The 18,470-nt window shown below is 44.8% G+C and overlaps 1 protein-coding gene across 1 annotated transcript in view; it reads right to left on the bottom strand.

The window, feature by feature from the left end:
- The window catches only part of tbkbp1 (TBK1 binding protein 1), a 78,905-nt gene that overhangs the window by 24,037 nt on the left and 36,398 nt on the right, over positions 1 to 18,470 (bottom strand). The window contains exons 3-5 of the mRNA XM_052490269.1: positions 14,747 to 14,872; positions 11,086 to 11,190; positions 8,937 to 9,081 (exon numbers count right to left, since the gene is read on the bottom strand). Of these exons, the coding sequence (XP_052346229.1) occupies positions 8,937 to 9,081; positions 11,086 to 11,190; positions 14,747 to 14,872 (376 nt within the window). The remainder of the gene's footprint in view (positions 1 to 8,936; positions 9,082 to 11,085; positions 11,191 to 14,746; positions 14,873 to 18,470) is intronic.

The raw sequence follows: 18,470 nt of genomic DNA on the forward strand, positions 1-18,470 counted from the left end.
CTCTGCTCATTCTACAGACAGTAGGGCCCTCTCTGCTCATTCTACAGACAGTAGGGCCCGCTCTGCTCATTCTCAGACAGTAGGGCCAGCTCCGCTCATTCTCCTGACAGTAGGGCCCGCTCCGCTCATTCTACAGACAGTAGGGCCCGCTCCGCTCATTCTACAGACAGTAGGGCCCGCTCTGCTCATTCTACAGACAGTAGGGCCCGCTCTGCTCATTCTACAGACAGTCGGGCCCGCTCTGCTCATTCTACAGACAGTAGGGCCCGCTCTGCTCATTCTCCAGACAGTAGGGCCCGCTCTGCTCATTCTCCCGACAGTAGGGCCCGCTCTGCTCATTCTCCCGACAGTAGGGCCTGCTCTGCTCATTCTACAGACAGTAGGGCCCGCTCCGCTCATTCTACAGACAGTAGGGCCCGCTCCGCTCATTCTACAGACAGTAGGGCCCGCTCCGCTCATTCTACAGACAGTAGGGCCCGCTCCGCTCATTCTCCCGACAGTAGGGCCCGCTCTGCTCATTCTACAGACAGTAGGGCCTGCTCCGCTCATTCTACAGACAGTAGGGCCCGCTCCGCTCATTCTCCCGACAGTAGGGCCCGCTCTGCTCATTCTACAGACAGTAGGGCCCGCTCCGCTCATTCTCCCGACAGTAGGGCCCGCTCTGCTCATTCTCCTGACAGTAGGGCCCGCTCTGCTCATTCTACAGACAGTAGGGCCCGCTCTGCTCATTCTACAGACAGTAGGGCCCGCTCTGCTCATTCTACAGACAGTAGGGCCCGCTCTGCTCATTCTATAGACAGTAGGGCCAGCTCCGCTCATTCTCCTGACAGTAGGGCCCGCTCCGCTCATTCTATAGACAGTAGGGCCCGCTCCGCTCATTCTACAGACAGTAGGGCCCGCTCCGCTCATTCTACAGACAGTAGGGCCCGCTCTGCTCATTCTACAGACAGTAGGGCCCGCTCCGCTTATTCTCCCGACAGTAGGGCCCGCTCTGCTCATTCTCCCGACAGTAGGGCCCGCTCTGCTCATTCTACAGACAGTAGGGCCCGCTCCGCTCATTCTACAGACAGTAGGGCCCGCTCTGCTCATTCTACAGACAGTAGGGCCCGCTCCGCTCATTCTACAGACAGTAGGGCCCGCTCTGCTCATTCTACAGACAGTAGGGCCCGCTCCGCTTATTCTCCCGACAGTAGGGCCCACTCTGCTCATTCTACAGACAGTAGGGCCTGCTCCGCTCATTCTACAGACAGTAGGGCCCGCTCCGCTCATTCTCCCGACAGTAGGGCCCGCTCTGCTCATTCTACAGACAGTAGGGCCCGCTCCGCTCATTCTACAGACAGTAGGGCCCGCTCTGCTTATTCTACAGACAGTAGGGCCAGGATGCACATGCTCCGTTAGCGCTGCTATGAGATCTGAATGAAAACGACTCAGATGGCGAGGAAGAAATGAATCACGACAACTCCGATGATTATTCCTCTGGTTCCAAGCCTCAGCCCGAACCTTAACCTCCAAGCCCTGAGTGGTAAAAAGCCTGAATGGTGCGCACTGAGCAGGAGCCCAGCGCCACCACCAAATGAAACGGTGAGATAGGAGAGAGGAACGGACGCTGTTTTGGAAAAGATCCACATCAGACAGCAGGTGTCGGAGAATGTGGTGATGAGGCTTGAGGGACCTTACGTTGGCAAAAGGGAAAATGTCAACATGGACAATTTCTTCACTTCACTGTCAATGGCGAACAAGTTGCTTGGAAATAAAACAAGCTTCGTCGGCACAATGAACAAAGTGAGACGGGAGCTCTCTCCCTCTGCACAAAATAAGGCACCTACACAGACGTTTAACTCCACAACAGTGCTGAAGAATAACAAGACAACACTCACACTATACCAATGCAAGGCAAGAAAGAACATTTCTGTCAAGAGCACCATGCATCCGACAGTTGCCATAGATGCACGCCGCTTGACATGTATGAAGAATGGGGAAAAGAGGGCAAAGTTGATCTGTATTATTGATGTTTGATGAAGAGTATCTACCAACCTATGTAAAGATGGGATATATAAGATACCACGTGAGAGCGTTTGTGAAAAACCCGATGCAATGCAAGAAGTGTAAAAAGTTTGCCCACGTGCCAAGTGTTTGCAGATGGAAAGAATATGTTATTGAGAAGTCTGTGAATGTGAAATGTTGCAAATGTGGTGGGGATCATATTTCGGAATTTCCCAGAGTGCCCTGAGGGGGTGAAAGAGGTTGAGGTGTCAAGGATCAGGGCTCTACAGCAAATCCCCTACAGGTGGTGAAGAGAGTTGGAGGGGAAAGAGGCCACAGCGCTGAAGAAGATATGGCTGTGGACGGACCGCAACCAGTTGCAAATGTTGTACGTCAATCAAGTGATCTGGATACACTTATTGTAATGAAGGTGGATTTTGTAGCATTTATAACCACTGTTATTAACTGTACTGTACAAGAAGTCCAAGAAGCTGATAAACAGTATCTGATAAACAGATAAACAGTATCTGCAGCCAACATGTGTTTGGGCCTCCGACGCTTCACAGCAGAAGTACTGCTTGGACTACTGTCGCCAGAAAATGTCCCGCCCTCACAGGATCCTTCTGAGCCTGAGTAGAGACCCGATTAGAATGTTGTTAGAAAAGCAGGCTGACTTAGTTTAATAAAATTGTTGCTATTGATAGATTATATAGACACAGTACCAGTCAAAAGTTCGGACAAAACTACTCATTTAAGGGGTTTTCTTTTTTTTTTTTTTACTATTTTCTACATTGTAGAATAAAAAAGTAAAGACATCAAAACGATGAAATAACATATATGAAATCATGTAGTAACCAAAAAAGTGTTTATACATGAATTTTTGATTTTTGATATATTCTTCAAAGTAGCCACCATTTGCCTTGATGACAGCTTTGTACACTCTAGGCATTCTCTCAACCAGCTTCATGAGGTAGTCACCTGGAATGCATTTCAATGAACATGTGTGCCTTGTTAAAAGTTCATTTGTGGAATTTCTTTCCTTCTGAATGCATTTGAGCCAATCAGTTGTGTTGTGACAAGGTAGGGGTGGTAAACAGAAGATAGCCCTATTTGGTAAAAGACCAAGTCCATATTATGGCATGAACAGCTCAAATAAGCAAAGACAAACGACAGTCCAATCATTACTTTAAGACATGGTTAGTCAATATGGGAAATTTCAAGAACTTTGAAAGTTTATCCAAGTGCAGTCTCAAAAACCATCAAGAGCAATGCTGAAACTGGCTCTAATGAGGACCGCCACAGGAATGGAAGACCCAGAGTTACCTCTGCTGCACAGGATAAGTTCATTAGAGTTAACTGCACCTCAGATTGCAGCCCAAATAAATGCTTCACAGAGTTCAAGTAACAGACATGTCTCAACATCAACTGTTCAGAGGAGACTGTGTGAATCTGGCCTTCATGGTCAAATTGCTGCAAAGAAACCACTACTAAAGGACACCAATAAGAAGAGACTTGCTTGGGTCAAGAAACATGAGCAATGGACAATAGACCAGTGGAAGTATGTTCTTTGATCTGATGAGTACAAATTTGAGATTTTTAGGTTCCCACCGCCGTGTCTTTGTGAGACGCAGAGTAGGTGAAAGGATTATCTCCGCATTTGTGGTTCCCACTGTGAAGCATAGAGGAGGAGGTATGATGGTGTGGAGGTGCTTTGCTGGTGGCACTGTCAGTGATGAATTTAGAATTCAAGACACACTTAACCAGCACGGCTACCACAGCACTCTGCAGCGATATTCCATCTCATCTGGTTTGTGCTTAGTGGGACTATCATTTGTTTTTCAACAAGACAATGTCCCAAAACACACCTCCAGGCTGTGTAATAAGGGCTATTTGACCAAGAAGGAGAGCGATATGGGTTGTGCCGTGGCGGAGATCTTTGTGGGCTATACTTGGCCTTGTCTCAGGATGGTAAGTTGGTGGTTGAAGATATCCCTCTAGTGGTGTGGGGGCTGTGCTTTGGCAAAGTGAGTGGGGTTATATCCTTCCTGTTTAGCCCTGTCCGGGGGTATCATTGGATGGGGCCACAGTGTCTCCTGACCCCTCCTGTCTCAGCCTCCAGTATTTATGCTGCAGTACTTTATGTGTCGGGGGGCTAGGGTCAGTTTGTTATATCTGGAGTACTTCTCCCATCTTATCCGGTGTCCTGTGTGAATTTAAGTATGCTCTCCCTAATTCTCTCTTTCTCTCTTTCTCTCTGAGGACCTGAGCCTTTGGACCATGCCTCAGGACTACCTGGCATGATGATTCCTTGCTGTCCCCAGTCCACCTGGCCGTGCTGCTGCTCCAGTTTCAACTGTTCTGCCTGTGATTATTATTATTTGACCATGCTGGTCATTTATGAACATTTGAACATCTTGGCCATGTTCTGTTATAATCTCCACCCGGCACAGTCAGAAGAGGACTGGACACCCCTCATAGCCTGGTTCCTCTCTAGGTTTCTTCCTAGGTTTTGTCCTTTCTAGGGAGTTTTTCCTAGCCACCATGCTTCTACACCTGTATTGCTTGCTGTTTGGGGTTTTAGGCTGGGTTTCTGTACAGCACTTTGAGATATCAGCTGATGTACGAAGGGCTATATAAATACATTTGATTTGATTTGATTTGATGGAGTGCTGCATCAGATGACCTGGCCTCCACAATCACCCAACCTCAATCCAATTGAGATGGTTTGGGAGGAGTTGGACTGCAGAGTGAAGGAAAAGCAGCCAACAAGTGTTCAGCATATGTAAAATCATATCTTATTGGTCACATACACATGGTTAGCAGATGTTCATTTGTAGCGTAGTGTAGCGAAATGCTTCTAGATCCGTCAGTGCAGTAATATCTAACAAATAATCTAACAATTCCAAAACAACTACCTAATACACACAAATCTAAAGGGATAGAATAAGAATATGTACATATAAATATATGGATGAGCGATGACCGAGCAGCATAGGCAAGATGCAGTAGATGGTATAAAATACAGTATAAACATATGAGATGAGTAATGTAAGAGGGGTAAACATTATTAAAGTGGCATTATTTAAAGTGACTAGTGATCCATTTATTAAAGTATCCAATGATTGGAGTCTGAATGTAGGCAGCAGCCTCTCTGAGTTACTGATGGCTGTTTAATACTCCGATGGCCTTGAGATAGAAGCTGTTTTTCAGTCTCTCGGTCCCAGCTTTGATACACCTGTACTGACCTCGCCTTCTGGATGATAGCAGGGTGAACAGGCAGTGGCTCGGGTGGTTGTTGTCCTTGATGACCTTAATGGCCTTCCTGTGACATCGGGTGCTGTAGGTGTCCTGGAGGGCAGGTAGTTTGTCCCCGGTGATGTGTTGTGCAGACCGCACCATCCTCTGGAGAGCCTTGCAGTTGAGGCCTGTGCAGTTGCCGTGATACAGCCTAACAGGATGCTCTCAATTGTGCATCTGTATAAGTTTGTGAGGCTTTTATGTGACAAGCCAAATTTCTTCAGCCTCCTGAGGTTGAAGTGGCGCTGCTGTGCCTTCTTCACCACACTGTCTGTGTGGGTGGACCATTTCAGTTTGTCTGTGATGTGTACACAGAGGAACTTAAAACATTCCACCTTCTCCACTGCTGTTCTGTCGATGTGGATAGGGGGGTGCTCCCTCTGCTGTTTCCTGAAGTCCACGATCATCTCCTTTGTTTTGTTGACGTTGAGTGAGAGGTTGTTTTCCTGACACCAAACTCTGAGTGCCCTCACCTCCTCCCTGTAGGCTGTCTCATAGTTGTTGGTAATCAAGCCCACTACTGTTGTGGTGTCTGAAAACTTGATGATTGAGTTGATGGCCACGCAGTCATGGCTGAACAGGGAGTACAGGAGGGGGCTGAGCAGCACCCTTTTGGGGCCTCAGTGTGTAAATATTTGTATGAACATAAGATTCAACAACTGAGACATAAACTGAACAAGTTCCACAGACATGTGACTAACAGAAATTGAATAATGTGCCCCTGAACAAAGGGGGAGTCCAAATCAAAAGTAACAGTCAGTATCTGGTGTGGCCACCAGCTGCATTAAGTACTGCAGTGCATCTCCTCCTCATGGACTGCACCAGATTTGCCAGTTCTTGCTGTCAGATGTTACCCCCCTCTTCCACCAAGGCACCTGCAAGTTCCTGGACATTTCTGAGGGGAATGGCCCTAGACCTCACCCTCCGATTCAACAGGTCCCAGATGTGCTCAATGGGATTGAGATCCGGGCTCTTTGCTGGCCATGGCAGAACACTGACATTCCTGTCTTCCAGGAAATCACGCACAGAACGAGCAGTATGGCTGGTGGCATTGTAATTCTGGAGGGTCATGTCAGGATGAGCCTGCAGGAAGTGTATCACATAAAGGAGGAGGATATCTTCCCTGTAACGCACAGCGTTGAGATTGCCTGCAATGACAACAAGCTCAGTCCGATGATACTGTGACACACCGCCGCAGACCATGACGGACCCACCACCTCCAAATCAATCCCGCTCCAGAGTACAGGCCTCGGTGTAACGCTCATTCCTTCGACGATAAACGTGAATCCGACCATCACCCCTGTTGAGACAAAACCACGACTAATCAGTAAAGATAACTTTTTGTCAGTCATGGCGGGTCCAGCGAACAGCGTTGGGTTTGTGCCCATAGGCAACGTTGTTGCCGGTGATCTCTGGTGAGGACCTGCTACAACAGGCCTACAAGACCTCAGTCCAGCCTCTCTCAGCCTATTGGGGACAGTCTGATCACTGATGGAGGGATTGTGCGTTCCTGGTGTACCTTGGGCAGTTGTTACTGCCATCCTGTACCTGTTCCGCAGGTGTGAAGTTTGGATGTACCGATACTGTGCAGGTGTTGTTACATGTGGTCTGCCACTGCAAGGACGATCAGCTATCCGTCCTGTCTCCCTGTAGCGCTGTCTTCGGTGTCTCACAGTACATTGCAATTTATTGCCCTGGCCACATCTGCAGTCCTTATGCCTCCTTGCATCATGCCTAAGGCACATTCACGCAGATGTTTTTCAGAGTCAGTAGAAAGGCCTGTCTTGGTTTTCATAACTGTCACCTTAATTCTCTACCGTCTGTAAGCTGTTAGTGTCTTAATGACCGTTCCACAGGTGCATGCTCATTAATTGTCCATGATTCATTGAACAAGCATGGGAAACAGTGTTTAATCTTCTTAGGGCTGAGATCCCGTTTGATGATCTTCATCAGATGACACTCATAGGACTTCATGTTACAGAATACATGTATTTTTTGTTCGATAAAATTCATATTTATATCAAAAAATCTCAGTATACATTGGCGCGTTATGTTCAGTAGTTCCAAAAACATCCGGTGATTTTGCAGAGAGCCACATCAATTTACTAATAAATGTTGATGAAAATACAAGTGTTATACATGGAACTTTAGATACACTTCTCCTTAATGCAACCGCTGTGGCAGATTTCGAAAAAGGTTTACGGGAAAAAGCAAACCATGCAATAATCTGAGTACGGCGCTCAGAGACCAAACAAGCCAAAAAGATATCCGCCATATTGTGCAGTCAACAGAAGTCAGAAATAACATTATAAATATTAACTTAACTTTGATGATCTTCATCAGAATGCACTCCCAAGAATCCCAGTTCCACAATAAATGTTTGTTTTGTTCGAAAATGTCCATAATTTATGTCCAAATAGCTACTTTTGTTTGCACGTTTTGTAAACAAATCCAAACTCACGAAGCGCGTTCACTAGGAGCAGACACAATTTCAAAAAGTTATGTTACAGTCTGTAGAAACATGTCAAACGATGTATAGAATCAATCTTTAGGATGTTTTTAACATAAATCTTCAATAATGTTCTAACCAGAGAATTCCTTTGTCTGTAGAATTGCGATGGAACAGAGCTTGCTGTCACGTGAACGAGCGTCACGAGCTCAAGGCATTCTGGCAGACCTCTGACTCATTCCCTCTCATTCGGCCCCACTTCACAGTAGAAGCATCAAACAAGGTTCTAAAGACTGTTGACATCTAGTGGAAGCCTTCGGAAGTGCAACATGACCAATATCCCACTGTATCTTCAATAAAGAATGTGTTGAAAAACAACTAACCTCAGATTTCCCACTTCCTGGTTGGATTTTCTTTCTCGGGTTTTTGCATGCCATATGAGTTCTGTTATACTCACAGACATCATTCAAACATATACTAACTAATAAGATGCATATATTAGCAACTGGGACTGAGTAGCAGGCCGTTTACTCTGGGTACCTCTGGGCACCTTATTCATCCAAGCTACTCAATACTGCCCCCAGCCATAAGAAGTTTTAAACACTTTACAATGAAGATCTGTGAAGTTATTTAGATTTTTTACAAATCATCTTTGAAAGACAGGGTCCTGAAAAAGGGACACTTATTTTTTTGCTGAGCCTATATATATATTTGATTGTATTTGATTCTTTCCCCCAGATTGTTTCATTTTGGGGGATCTTTATTATACACCTGCACATTAGGTGGCGGAATGCACATATAATTGTTGCGAATGCCATTATCCCAAAGAAGAAGATGGGCGCGAGTGGTCCTTAGAGGAATGTATTTAACCTTTACTTAACCAGTTAGTTGAGGACCACAGCTCATTAAAAAAAACACTCCGGTCAACACAGCAAGATATGCTAGGAATAGGAAAAGGAAGACAGAGAAACCCAACTACTGGAACAAACAGGATTGGGGTCCATCCCATTTGAATTTGGCTCTGGAGGCAGTAAAGCTGCCAATTTTTATTTTATATTTTTATGAGGACATTGACTAATCATATTTTAAATCAGATCCTGGACTAAAGTGTATTGAAATGAAAATACTAATCCAATCCTGCAAGCGTCGGCAGACAATTGTGTGTGAGAAGGGTTTCAAGGCTTGTGCCACCTTAATAGAGACTCACTGTGATTATCTGGGCTGTGCAGCTGCAGGTATTGGATGTCCTTGCTGTGTAGCTGGGTGTTGAACTTCTGTAGCGAGTTGTCCCTCTGTCTCAGAGCAGACTCCAGACCTAGGATTCGCTCTACGTGTTTCTCCACTAGGCTGGTCTAGGATCAGATACAGAAACACAAACATATGGCTTTGACAATGATATTCGGAGAAGTTGGGTAAGGCACATACAGATCTGGAATCAGACTAGTGGAAAGTTGGGTGCAAGACCAAATGCTTGTTAGTGTCCTGGTTAGAGTTTGATATATGGTATACATAATGGCAGGTATAACATACACTACCATTCAAACGTTTGGGGTCACTTAGAAATGTCCTTGTTTTTGAAAGAAAAGCACATTTCTTGTCCATTAAAATAACATCAAATGAATAAGAAATACAGTGTAGACATTGTTATTGTTTTAAATGGTTATTGTAGGAAACGGCAGATTTTTTGGGAATATCTACATAGGCATACACAGGGCCATTATCAGCAACCATCACCCCTGTGTTCCAATGGCACGTTGTGTTAGCTAATCCAAGTTTATAATTTTAAAAGACTAATTGATCATTAGAAAACCCTTTTGCAATTATGTTAGCAGAGTTGAAAACTGTTGTTCTGATTAAAGAAGCAATAAAAAACTGGCCTTTAGACTAGTTGAGTATTTGGAGCATCAGCATATGTAGGTTCGATTACTGGCTCAAAATGTCCAGAACCAAAGAACTTTCTTCTAAAACTCGTCAGTCTATTCTTGTTATGAGAAATTAAGGCTATTCCATGCGAGAAATTGCCAAGAAACTGAGAATCTCGTACAACGCTGTGCACTACTCCCTTCACAGAACAGAGCAAACTGGCTCTAACCAGAATAAAGAGTGGGAGGTCCCAGTGCACAACTGAGCAAGAGGACAAGTACATTAGAGTGTCTAGTTTGAGAAACAGACACCTCACAAGTCCTCACTGGCAGCTTCATTAAATAGTACCCGCAAATCACCAGGCTCAACGTCAACGGTGAAGAGGCGACTTCGGGATGCTGGCCTTCTAGGCAGAGTTCCTCTGTCCAGTGTCTGTGTTCTTTTGCCCATTTTAATCTTTTCTTTTTATTGGCCAGTCTGAGATATGACTTTTTCTTTGCAACTCTGCCTGGAAGGCCAGCATCCCGGAGTCGCCTCTTCACTGTTGACATCGAGACTGGTGTTTTGCGGGTACGATTTAATGAAGCTGCCAGTCTCCCATCGTACTCATTACACATCTGTACACCTATGTAGATATTCCATTCAAAATCAGCCGTTTCCAGCTACAATAGTCATTTACAACATTAATAATGTCTATACTTGTATTTCTGATTAATTTGATGTTATTTTAATGGACAATTTTTTTTTTTTTCTTTAAAAAACAAGGACATTTCTAAGTGACCACAAACTTTTGAACAGTTGTGTAGTTAAAATCTTAGCCAGTATAAAGTAATTCTATAGGACCTCACATTTACTGTAAATGGTTTCAGGGTAGGTGGTTTTTACAATCAACCTCTTTCACACACGTGATCTAATATCCTTTGGAACACATGCAAAATGCTGAGAGTGCATAGTGATGCTTTTCAATTTCAGACACAATTTTATTAAATTATTTTTTGGGAAGTCATTTCTAAAGTATTGTTGGGGATCTCTGCTTTATTGGGCTTCAATCTGGCTTGTAACCAGGTAGAACACACAGGCTGGGGTAGAAGCATGGCCTCATAATTAATCATGAGAAACCCTCTACTGATATAGGGCCTCTGAACAGCTGCTTGGGGTTAGGCAAGGCTCTAGACCCCCTGTCGTTATTGCAACTTAGGGAAAGTGTTCAATAAATAATTAACGTTCCTAAAAAGTTTTAATATTAATATTTAATATCTTTATATGGATGTTCAAAAAGCATTTTTGGGACATTTGTGGACATATCGTGGATTGGCTGGATGGAGGGATGCAGTGATGAAGAAGTGCATGGATGGAAGGAAGGAAGGAAGGAAGGAAGGAAGGAAGGAAGGAAGGAAGGAAGGAAGGAAGGAAGGAGGGATGCAGGGATGGGAAATGGCTGGATGAAGGGTGGAGGGACGCAGAGATGAAGGTATGGGATGGAGGTATCTGACCATCTTGTCCAGGTCTCTCTGGAGGTTGCTCTTCTCCATGTGGATTTTCTCATAGGCCTGAATCACATCCTCCAGCTGCTCCTCACGCTCCTTCCTCTTCTGGGCCTGGGGGAGAGAGGGAGAGGGAGAGGGGGTGAGAGGGGAGAGAGGGAGAGAGGGGGGTGAGGGGGGAGAGAGGGAGAGAGAGGGGGGGGGGGGAGAGGGGGGAGAGGAGGGGGTGAGAGGGGAGAGAGGGAGAGGGAGAGAGAGGGGGGTTGAGAGGGGGAGAGAGGGGGGTGAGAGGGGGAGAGAGGGAGAGGCAGAGAGAGGGGGTGAGAGGGGGAGAGAGGGAGAGGGAGAGAGAGGGGGTGAGAGGGGGAGAGAGGGGGGTGAGAGGGGGAGAGAGGGAGAGGCAGAGAGAGGGGGGGTGAGAGGGGGAGAGAGGGAGAGAGAGAGAGAGGGGGGGTGAGAGGGGGAGAGAGGGGAGGGAGAAGAGAGAGAGTAAGAGAGAAAGAGAAAGGAGAGAGAGGGGGTGAGAGGGGGAGAGAGGGAGAGGGAGAGAGAGGGGGGGTGAGAGGGGGAGAGAGGGGAGGGAGAAGAGAGAGAGTAAGAGAGAAAGAGAAAGGGAGAGAGGGGGGGGGTGAGAGGGGGAGAGAGGGAGAGGGAGAGAGAGGGGGGGTGAGAGGGGGAGAGAGGGGAGGGAGAAGAGAGAGAGTAAGAGAGAAAGAGAAAGGGAGAGAGAGATGAGGAATTATATGACTGAAGGGCCAGCCACAAGTTCCTGTTTTGATTCATGTCACTGTTGAAACTTCTTAGAAAAAAACAGATACACTTGTTTTTTTTTCAAAGGTTTCTCTCAGTCTGAAGCCTGAACAAATATTGCATAATAATCCTTATACAGGACAACTTCAGACCGTGTTAGTGTCAACAACAAAACAATTATGTATTTGTCACATTTGGTGAATTTCAGCAGGTGTAGACTTTACTGTGAAATGCTTACTTTTTAGCCCTTTCCCAAAAATTAAAAAGAGTTAAAAAGTAAGAAAATGAGCAAATATAAAATAGTAACACAACAACTAACAATAACGAGGCTATATGCAAGGAGTACCGGTACGAGGTATAAGGTAGCTGAGTACTTCTTTAGGGGTAAAAGTGACTAGGCAATCAGGATAGATAATAAACAGAGTAGCAGAAGCATGAAAGTGTGTGTATGGGTGTGTGTAGCATCAATATCCATGTGTGTGTGTTGGAGTGTCAGTGTAGTGTGTATGAGTGAGTGTGTGGGTAGAGTCCAGTGAGTGTGCATAGAGTCAGTCTAAGAGAGTCAGTGACTCTATGCACAGGTCAATGACATAGTCCGAGGAACCATTTGATTAACTGTTCAGCAGTTTTATGGCTTGGGGGTAGAAGCTGTTCAGGTGCCTTTTGGTCCTAGACTTGGTGCTCCGGTACCGCTTGCCGTGATCGAACCTTGCGGGGGTTCGCCACTGTATGTGGCATGGGTGGCTGGGGTCTTTGACAATTTTCCTTCCTCTTACACCGTCTGGTATAGAGGTTCTGGGTGGCAGGGAAGTAGGCCCCAGTGATGTACTGGGCCATTCCCACCACCCTCTGTAGCACCTTGCGATCAAAGGCGGTTGCCATACCAAGCGGTGATGTAGCCAGTCAATATGCTCTCAATGGTGCACCTGTACAACTTTTTGAGGATCTGAGGGGCCATGACAAATCTTTCAAACCTACTCCACGACAGCTCCGTCGATGTGGAAGCTCCCCCCTCTGTTTCCTGTAGTCCACGCTCAGCTCCTTCGTCTTGCTGACATTGAGGGAGAGGTTGTTGTCCTCGCACCACACTGCCAGGTCTCCGACCTCCTCCCTGTAGGCTCATTGTCATTGGTGATCAGGCCTACCACTGTGTTGTCAGCAAACTTAATGATGGTAGAGTTGTGCATGGCCACACAGTTGTGGATGAACAGGGAGCACAGGAGGGGATTAAGCATACACCCCTGAGGGGCCCCCATGTTGAGGGTCAGCATGGCAGATATGTTGTTACCTACCCTCACCACCTGGGGGCACCTGTCAGAAAGTCCAGGATCCAGTTGCAGAGGAAGGTGTTCAGTCTTCAGGGTTCCGAGCTTGGTGATGAGCTTGGAGGGGACTATGGTGTTGAACGCTGAGCTGTAGTCAGTGATGTGTGCCATCACCAGCCATTCATGGTTACAGTGTCTCCGACAGTCTCAACAGCCTTTACATGTATTCTCATTCCATCAATTAGTTTCAACATTGAGACAAAAGACTTTGCAACAATAGTATCTTGGTTACTTTTACACCCACACACCCGAAGGCCCGTATTCATAAAGCCTCTCGGAGTAGGATAGGCCATAGAATCTGTTCATTAATATCTAAAACGCTAAACTGATCCTATATCAGCACTCCTACTCTGAGACTCTTTGTGAACATGGGCCCTGTCTGATAACTAGATTGTCAAAGTCATAGAAACTCATTACTGATAATGTATGTGGGAGACATGGTGGGCAAATGGATAGATGACTTTGGAAGAAGAAAAATTAAAGAGATCAAGATGGAAACAAAGGAGGGGGCGGGAAAGCATCTGATGAGAAAGAGAGAGAGAGAGCGAGGGAGACAGAGAGAGAGAGAGAGAGAGAGAGAGAGAGAGAGAGAGAGAGAGAGAGAGAGAGAGAGGGGAAGAGAGAGGGGAAGAGAGAGAGGAAGAGGTCCAGAGAGAAAGAAGGAGTGAGAGAAAGTCAGAAAAAAGAGAGAGAGAGGGAAAGAGAGAAAGGGAGCTAGGACAAAGAGAGATATGACATTACTGGATGCTTGAGCAGAGAATTATTCAGCAGCAGCGTGTCTATGGTAACACACTGAAATCACGGCCAAGGTGAGCCAGGCTGTCAACATCGTGACTAAGATGAGTGGATAGCTTTGTGGATAGCAACCGTCATCTTCCTACAGGGGTGGACTGGGACCAGAAATCAGCCCTGGCATTTCTAACACAGTGGCCCAATATCTTTCTTTGAGGCCCCCATTATTAACCAGATAATGCGAATTCTGTGCAACAAAAAAAACAAGTTAGACAGGCCCACTAAGCTGAAAATGGACCAGACAAGTCCGCCCCTATTTTACTAGGTGGAAGCCACCGTTTCAGGTTAGCAGGGGATGCAAAAAGTGCCTTGACTGTGTATGGAGCATACTCGCTGAGGCGTGACATATTCAATCTTTTATAAAGGCCTGTGTTGAAGCGCTGTGACCTTGTGTCTTCCATGGGCACGCTTTGACTCGCTCCCCATAAACCACTTCCTCCCTCTCGCTCTTTTACTCTCTCACAGCTTTGCATACTCCCTACACACTGTTCCCCCTCACCTCTCCTCTCTTGCCTCTCCTTCCTCCCTCTCAGCAAGAGACAAAGTGATATACCATTTTTTTACAGGGAAGAATAGAGTACTTATTTTGTTTTATGGCCAGAGGAAACACTGCTCTAGCAATGTTTACATTGTGTACAAACTACAGCCTGCTCCAACGCACTTATTCTGAAAACCAAAAGCATCTCAGTTTTCACAGTTCGCAAAATCATCCTGTTATTTGATTTGACCACAGAAAGGACAGCAACTGCCTTTCATAAATACTGCATTGTGGGTGGAATTAAATTAAGCCCCAGGTGTCTCACCTCGTGAGTGAGGGCGTTGACTCTCTGTTGCAGGTTGCCGTTCTCTGACTGCAGCAGGGCATTCTCCTTGGACTCAAAGCTGCAGTAGGAGTTCCTGTCCTCCCCAAACTCACTGATCATTGGGAACTGGGAAGGGAGAGAGAATCATGGAATTATGTACACATACATACAGGGGAAATAAGGGGGATAATTATGCTGTGGTAGCCATGCTGGTTAAGTGTGCCTTGAATTATAAATAAATCACTGACAGTGTCACCAGCAAAGCACCCCCACACAGTCACACCTCCTCCTCCATGCTTCACAGTGGAAACCACATATGCGGAGATCATCCGTTCACCTACTCTGCGTCTCACAAAGACACGTAGGTTGGAACCAAAAAATCTCAAATTTGGAGTCCTCAGACCAAAGGACAGATTTCTACAGGGAAAATGTCTATTGCTCATGTTTCTTGGCCCAAGCAAGTCTCTTCTTATTGGTGTCCTTTAGTAGTGGTTTCTTTGCAGCAATTTGAACATGAAGGCCTGATTCACACAGTCTCCTCTGAACAGTTGATGTTGAGATGTGTCTGTTACTTGAACTCTGTGAAGCATTCATTAAATAAATGCAGGCTGCAATCTGAGGTGCAGGTATCTCTAATGAACTTAACCTGTGCAACAGAGGTAACTCTGGGTCTTCCTCTCCTATGACGGTCCTCATAAAAGCCAGTTTCATCATAGCGTTTGATGTTTTTTGCGACTGCACTTTAAAACTTTCAAAATCCTTGACATTTTAAAAATGGACTGACCTTCATATCTTAAAGTAATGATGGACTGTTGTTTCTCTTTGCTTATTTGAGCTGTTCTTGACATAATATTGACTTGATATTTTACCAAATAGGGCTACCACCCCTACCTTGTCACAACACAACTGATTGGCTCAAACGCATTAAGGAAAGAAATTCCACAAATGAACTTTTAACAAGGCACACCTGTTAATTGAAATACTACATTCCAGGTGACTACCTCATGAAACTGGTTGAGAGAATGTCAAGAGTGTGCAAAGCTGTCATCAAGGCAAACGGTGGCTACTTTGAAGAATCTCAAATATAAAATATATATTTTGTTTAACACTTCACTTTTTTGGTTACTACATGAATCCATATATGTTATTTCATAGTTTTGATGTCTTCACTATTATTCTACAATGTAGAAAATAGTAAAAAATAATGAAAAACCCTGGAATGAGTAGGTGTGTACTGTACCCGTGTAAAATAATAATTAAATCTTGTTAGACTTTACTGATGTAGGATCTTCATTTGAACCGGAACAGGAAATGTGCATTATTATGTGGATTATAAGTAATGGACATTTTTGTAGGGGTTGATCTATTTTTGTAAGGGAAAATCAAAGGGAAAATTACAAACTTCAGAAGCCTTTTTAAACCTCGAAATACACAACATATTTTACATTTCCTGCAGGAAAGTTCTCCTGCAACGCGGTGATCTTACATTGTTAGAGAAATACAGAGAAATACAGAGCATAGAGGGACAGCATGAGTGAGTTGAGCATCTGGGGAAACCAAACCAAACAGGGACAACACAAGTTATATAATATAACCAGAAAGCAAATGATGGTTCCATCTTCCAGCTCATCTCTTTTTTGGACCTAAATCATCCAGTGATGTTGACGTGAGGAACAAACAGACATTTTCCATTTAGACGAACACTTCTTTCTACTCAGGCTGAATTAGCAGAGCGTGTTGGAGCTCTGGAAGGAAGTCTCCAGGGACACACAGTCGTCACACCGTGAAGCACACGCCACTCTAAACCATGGGCGTCATTTGGGTATGGCAGGGTAAGGCAGTCACCATACCCTAGCTCAAGACAACAAATGTAAAGTAGGCTTAAAAATCAGTCCAATCCCGATTAAAATGCAATGGCTGTTTTACGTATTGGCTGGCTGTTTAGCGTATTTCATGACTGGCTTTAGGACCATGCGCAGCATTGCTTGAGGAGCAGCTGCCAGCCTGCATCCTTTTCTCTCACTTTTAGAAAGCAAAGAGCAGAGACGGTGACAGTTTATCTTGTGAGTCAGCCATTTAGGCAGTGCGCCGATTGCTTTGAATTTGATGTCGGCATTTGAACTTGGCCTTGTAAGCCTTGTTGTAATCTGATAGCCAGGGGCTGAATTGGGAGGTGGGGGGTGAGGACACTCTCTTTTTCAGTGACCATTCAAAACACAAAGCTATTTTATTACCATTAAAATATAGGCTGTGATAGCTGTAGGCATAATGGATGTTCAAATCAAATTTTATTTGTCACATACACGGACGGGGTTAGCAGATGTTAATACGAGTGTAGCGAAATGCTTGTGCTTCTAGTTCCGACAATGCAGTGATAACCAACGAGTAATCTAAACTAACAACAAGGATATTCATTCATCCAGTAGGCTAGTGCAATTTTGGTTTCATGTATTGGTATTCATGTACTTGCTCTTTAGCCATTTTGGCTTCAAAGACAATAACAATTGTAGGCTATAACAAATGTACATTGTCATGCAGTGACAGAATGATAATTGAGATCATGCAAATCATTAATTATTACTTAGTTGGGCTAACTTTAAAAAACATTTAGCTGTAGATCTACTCCATCATCATCCTCTGCCTGCATCTCTAAGGCAACAGGTTTTCAGTCTCACTGCAGAATTAGACATCATCCATGTTCCCCAAACGTCAAATTTGCTCCTGCTGCTCTGTATCGTTCCATTTCTCCAAACGTCTCCAAACGTCACATTTCGAAGTTAAGTTTAGGCACTCATTCGGAATTCTGAATGGTTAAAGTAAGGGTTAAGGTTTGGGATAGGGTTAAAAATGTAAAAAATAAAAACACTGTCCACGACTGGGATTGAACACGCAACCTTCTGATCTATTCGCCCATCCACCACCCCCGTCCACAACACCCTTGCAAAAGTCTACATCAAGCCTACTTGATGGTAATAGTGCTCACTGTTGCCCCCAGTGGCAAGTTTTGAAGGCATTTCCCGACATCAGAACATGCATAGATATCCGATTTCGGTCAATCTTGAATGACTGGGCTGCCCTAATCCCTACCTATAGACTACCTGCCACTGGTATAATGAATTTCCACCTCTCCCTCTATCAGTCTTGCTTGTCCATCTTCCTCAATTTAAATGAGATTTTCTTATAAACGTAATTAAACATTGCTACGTTATTTAGCTATAGTGTGGATGTAGAGCTTTTTCTTTTAAATATAAAAAGCATCCAGATAGTGAAACTACTGCATAGGCAACACAATAATATCAGACAGAGACAAGCTGGCCCGGGGAAGAAAATGTGTGAGCCGCCCCCTCATTGGCTACTATGTTGCAATATCAATATTTGTTGATGCAAAATGTTTCAATATTCTCTGAGCCGGCTAGTTCGTTGATACAATGCTTCAGTATTCTCAGAGCTACCTTGTTGATACAACGCTTCAGTATTCTCAGAGCTACCTTGTTGATACAATGCTTCAGTATTCTCAGAGCTACCTTGTTGATACAATGCTTCAGTATTCTCAGAGCTACCTTGTTGATACAATGCTTCAGTATTCTCAGAGCTACCTTGTTGATACAATGCTTCAGTATTCTCAGAGCTACCTTGTTGATACAATGCTTCAGTATTCTCAGAGCTACCTTGTTGATACAATGCTTCGATATTCGCAGAAGGTTTCCCTTCCCTGGCGAATAAT

The sequence above is a fragment of the Oncorhynchus keta genome, chromosome 3 (assembly GCF_023373465.1).
Source record: "Oncorhynchus keta strain PuntledgeMale-10-30-2019 chromosome 3, Oket_V2, whole genome shotgun sequence".
Classification (NCBI taxonomy): domain Eukaryota; kingdom Metazoa; phylum Chordata; class Actinopteri; order Salmoniformes; family Salmonidae; genus Oncorhynchus; species Oncorhynchus keta.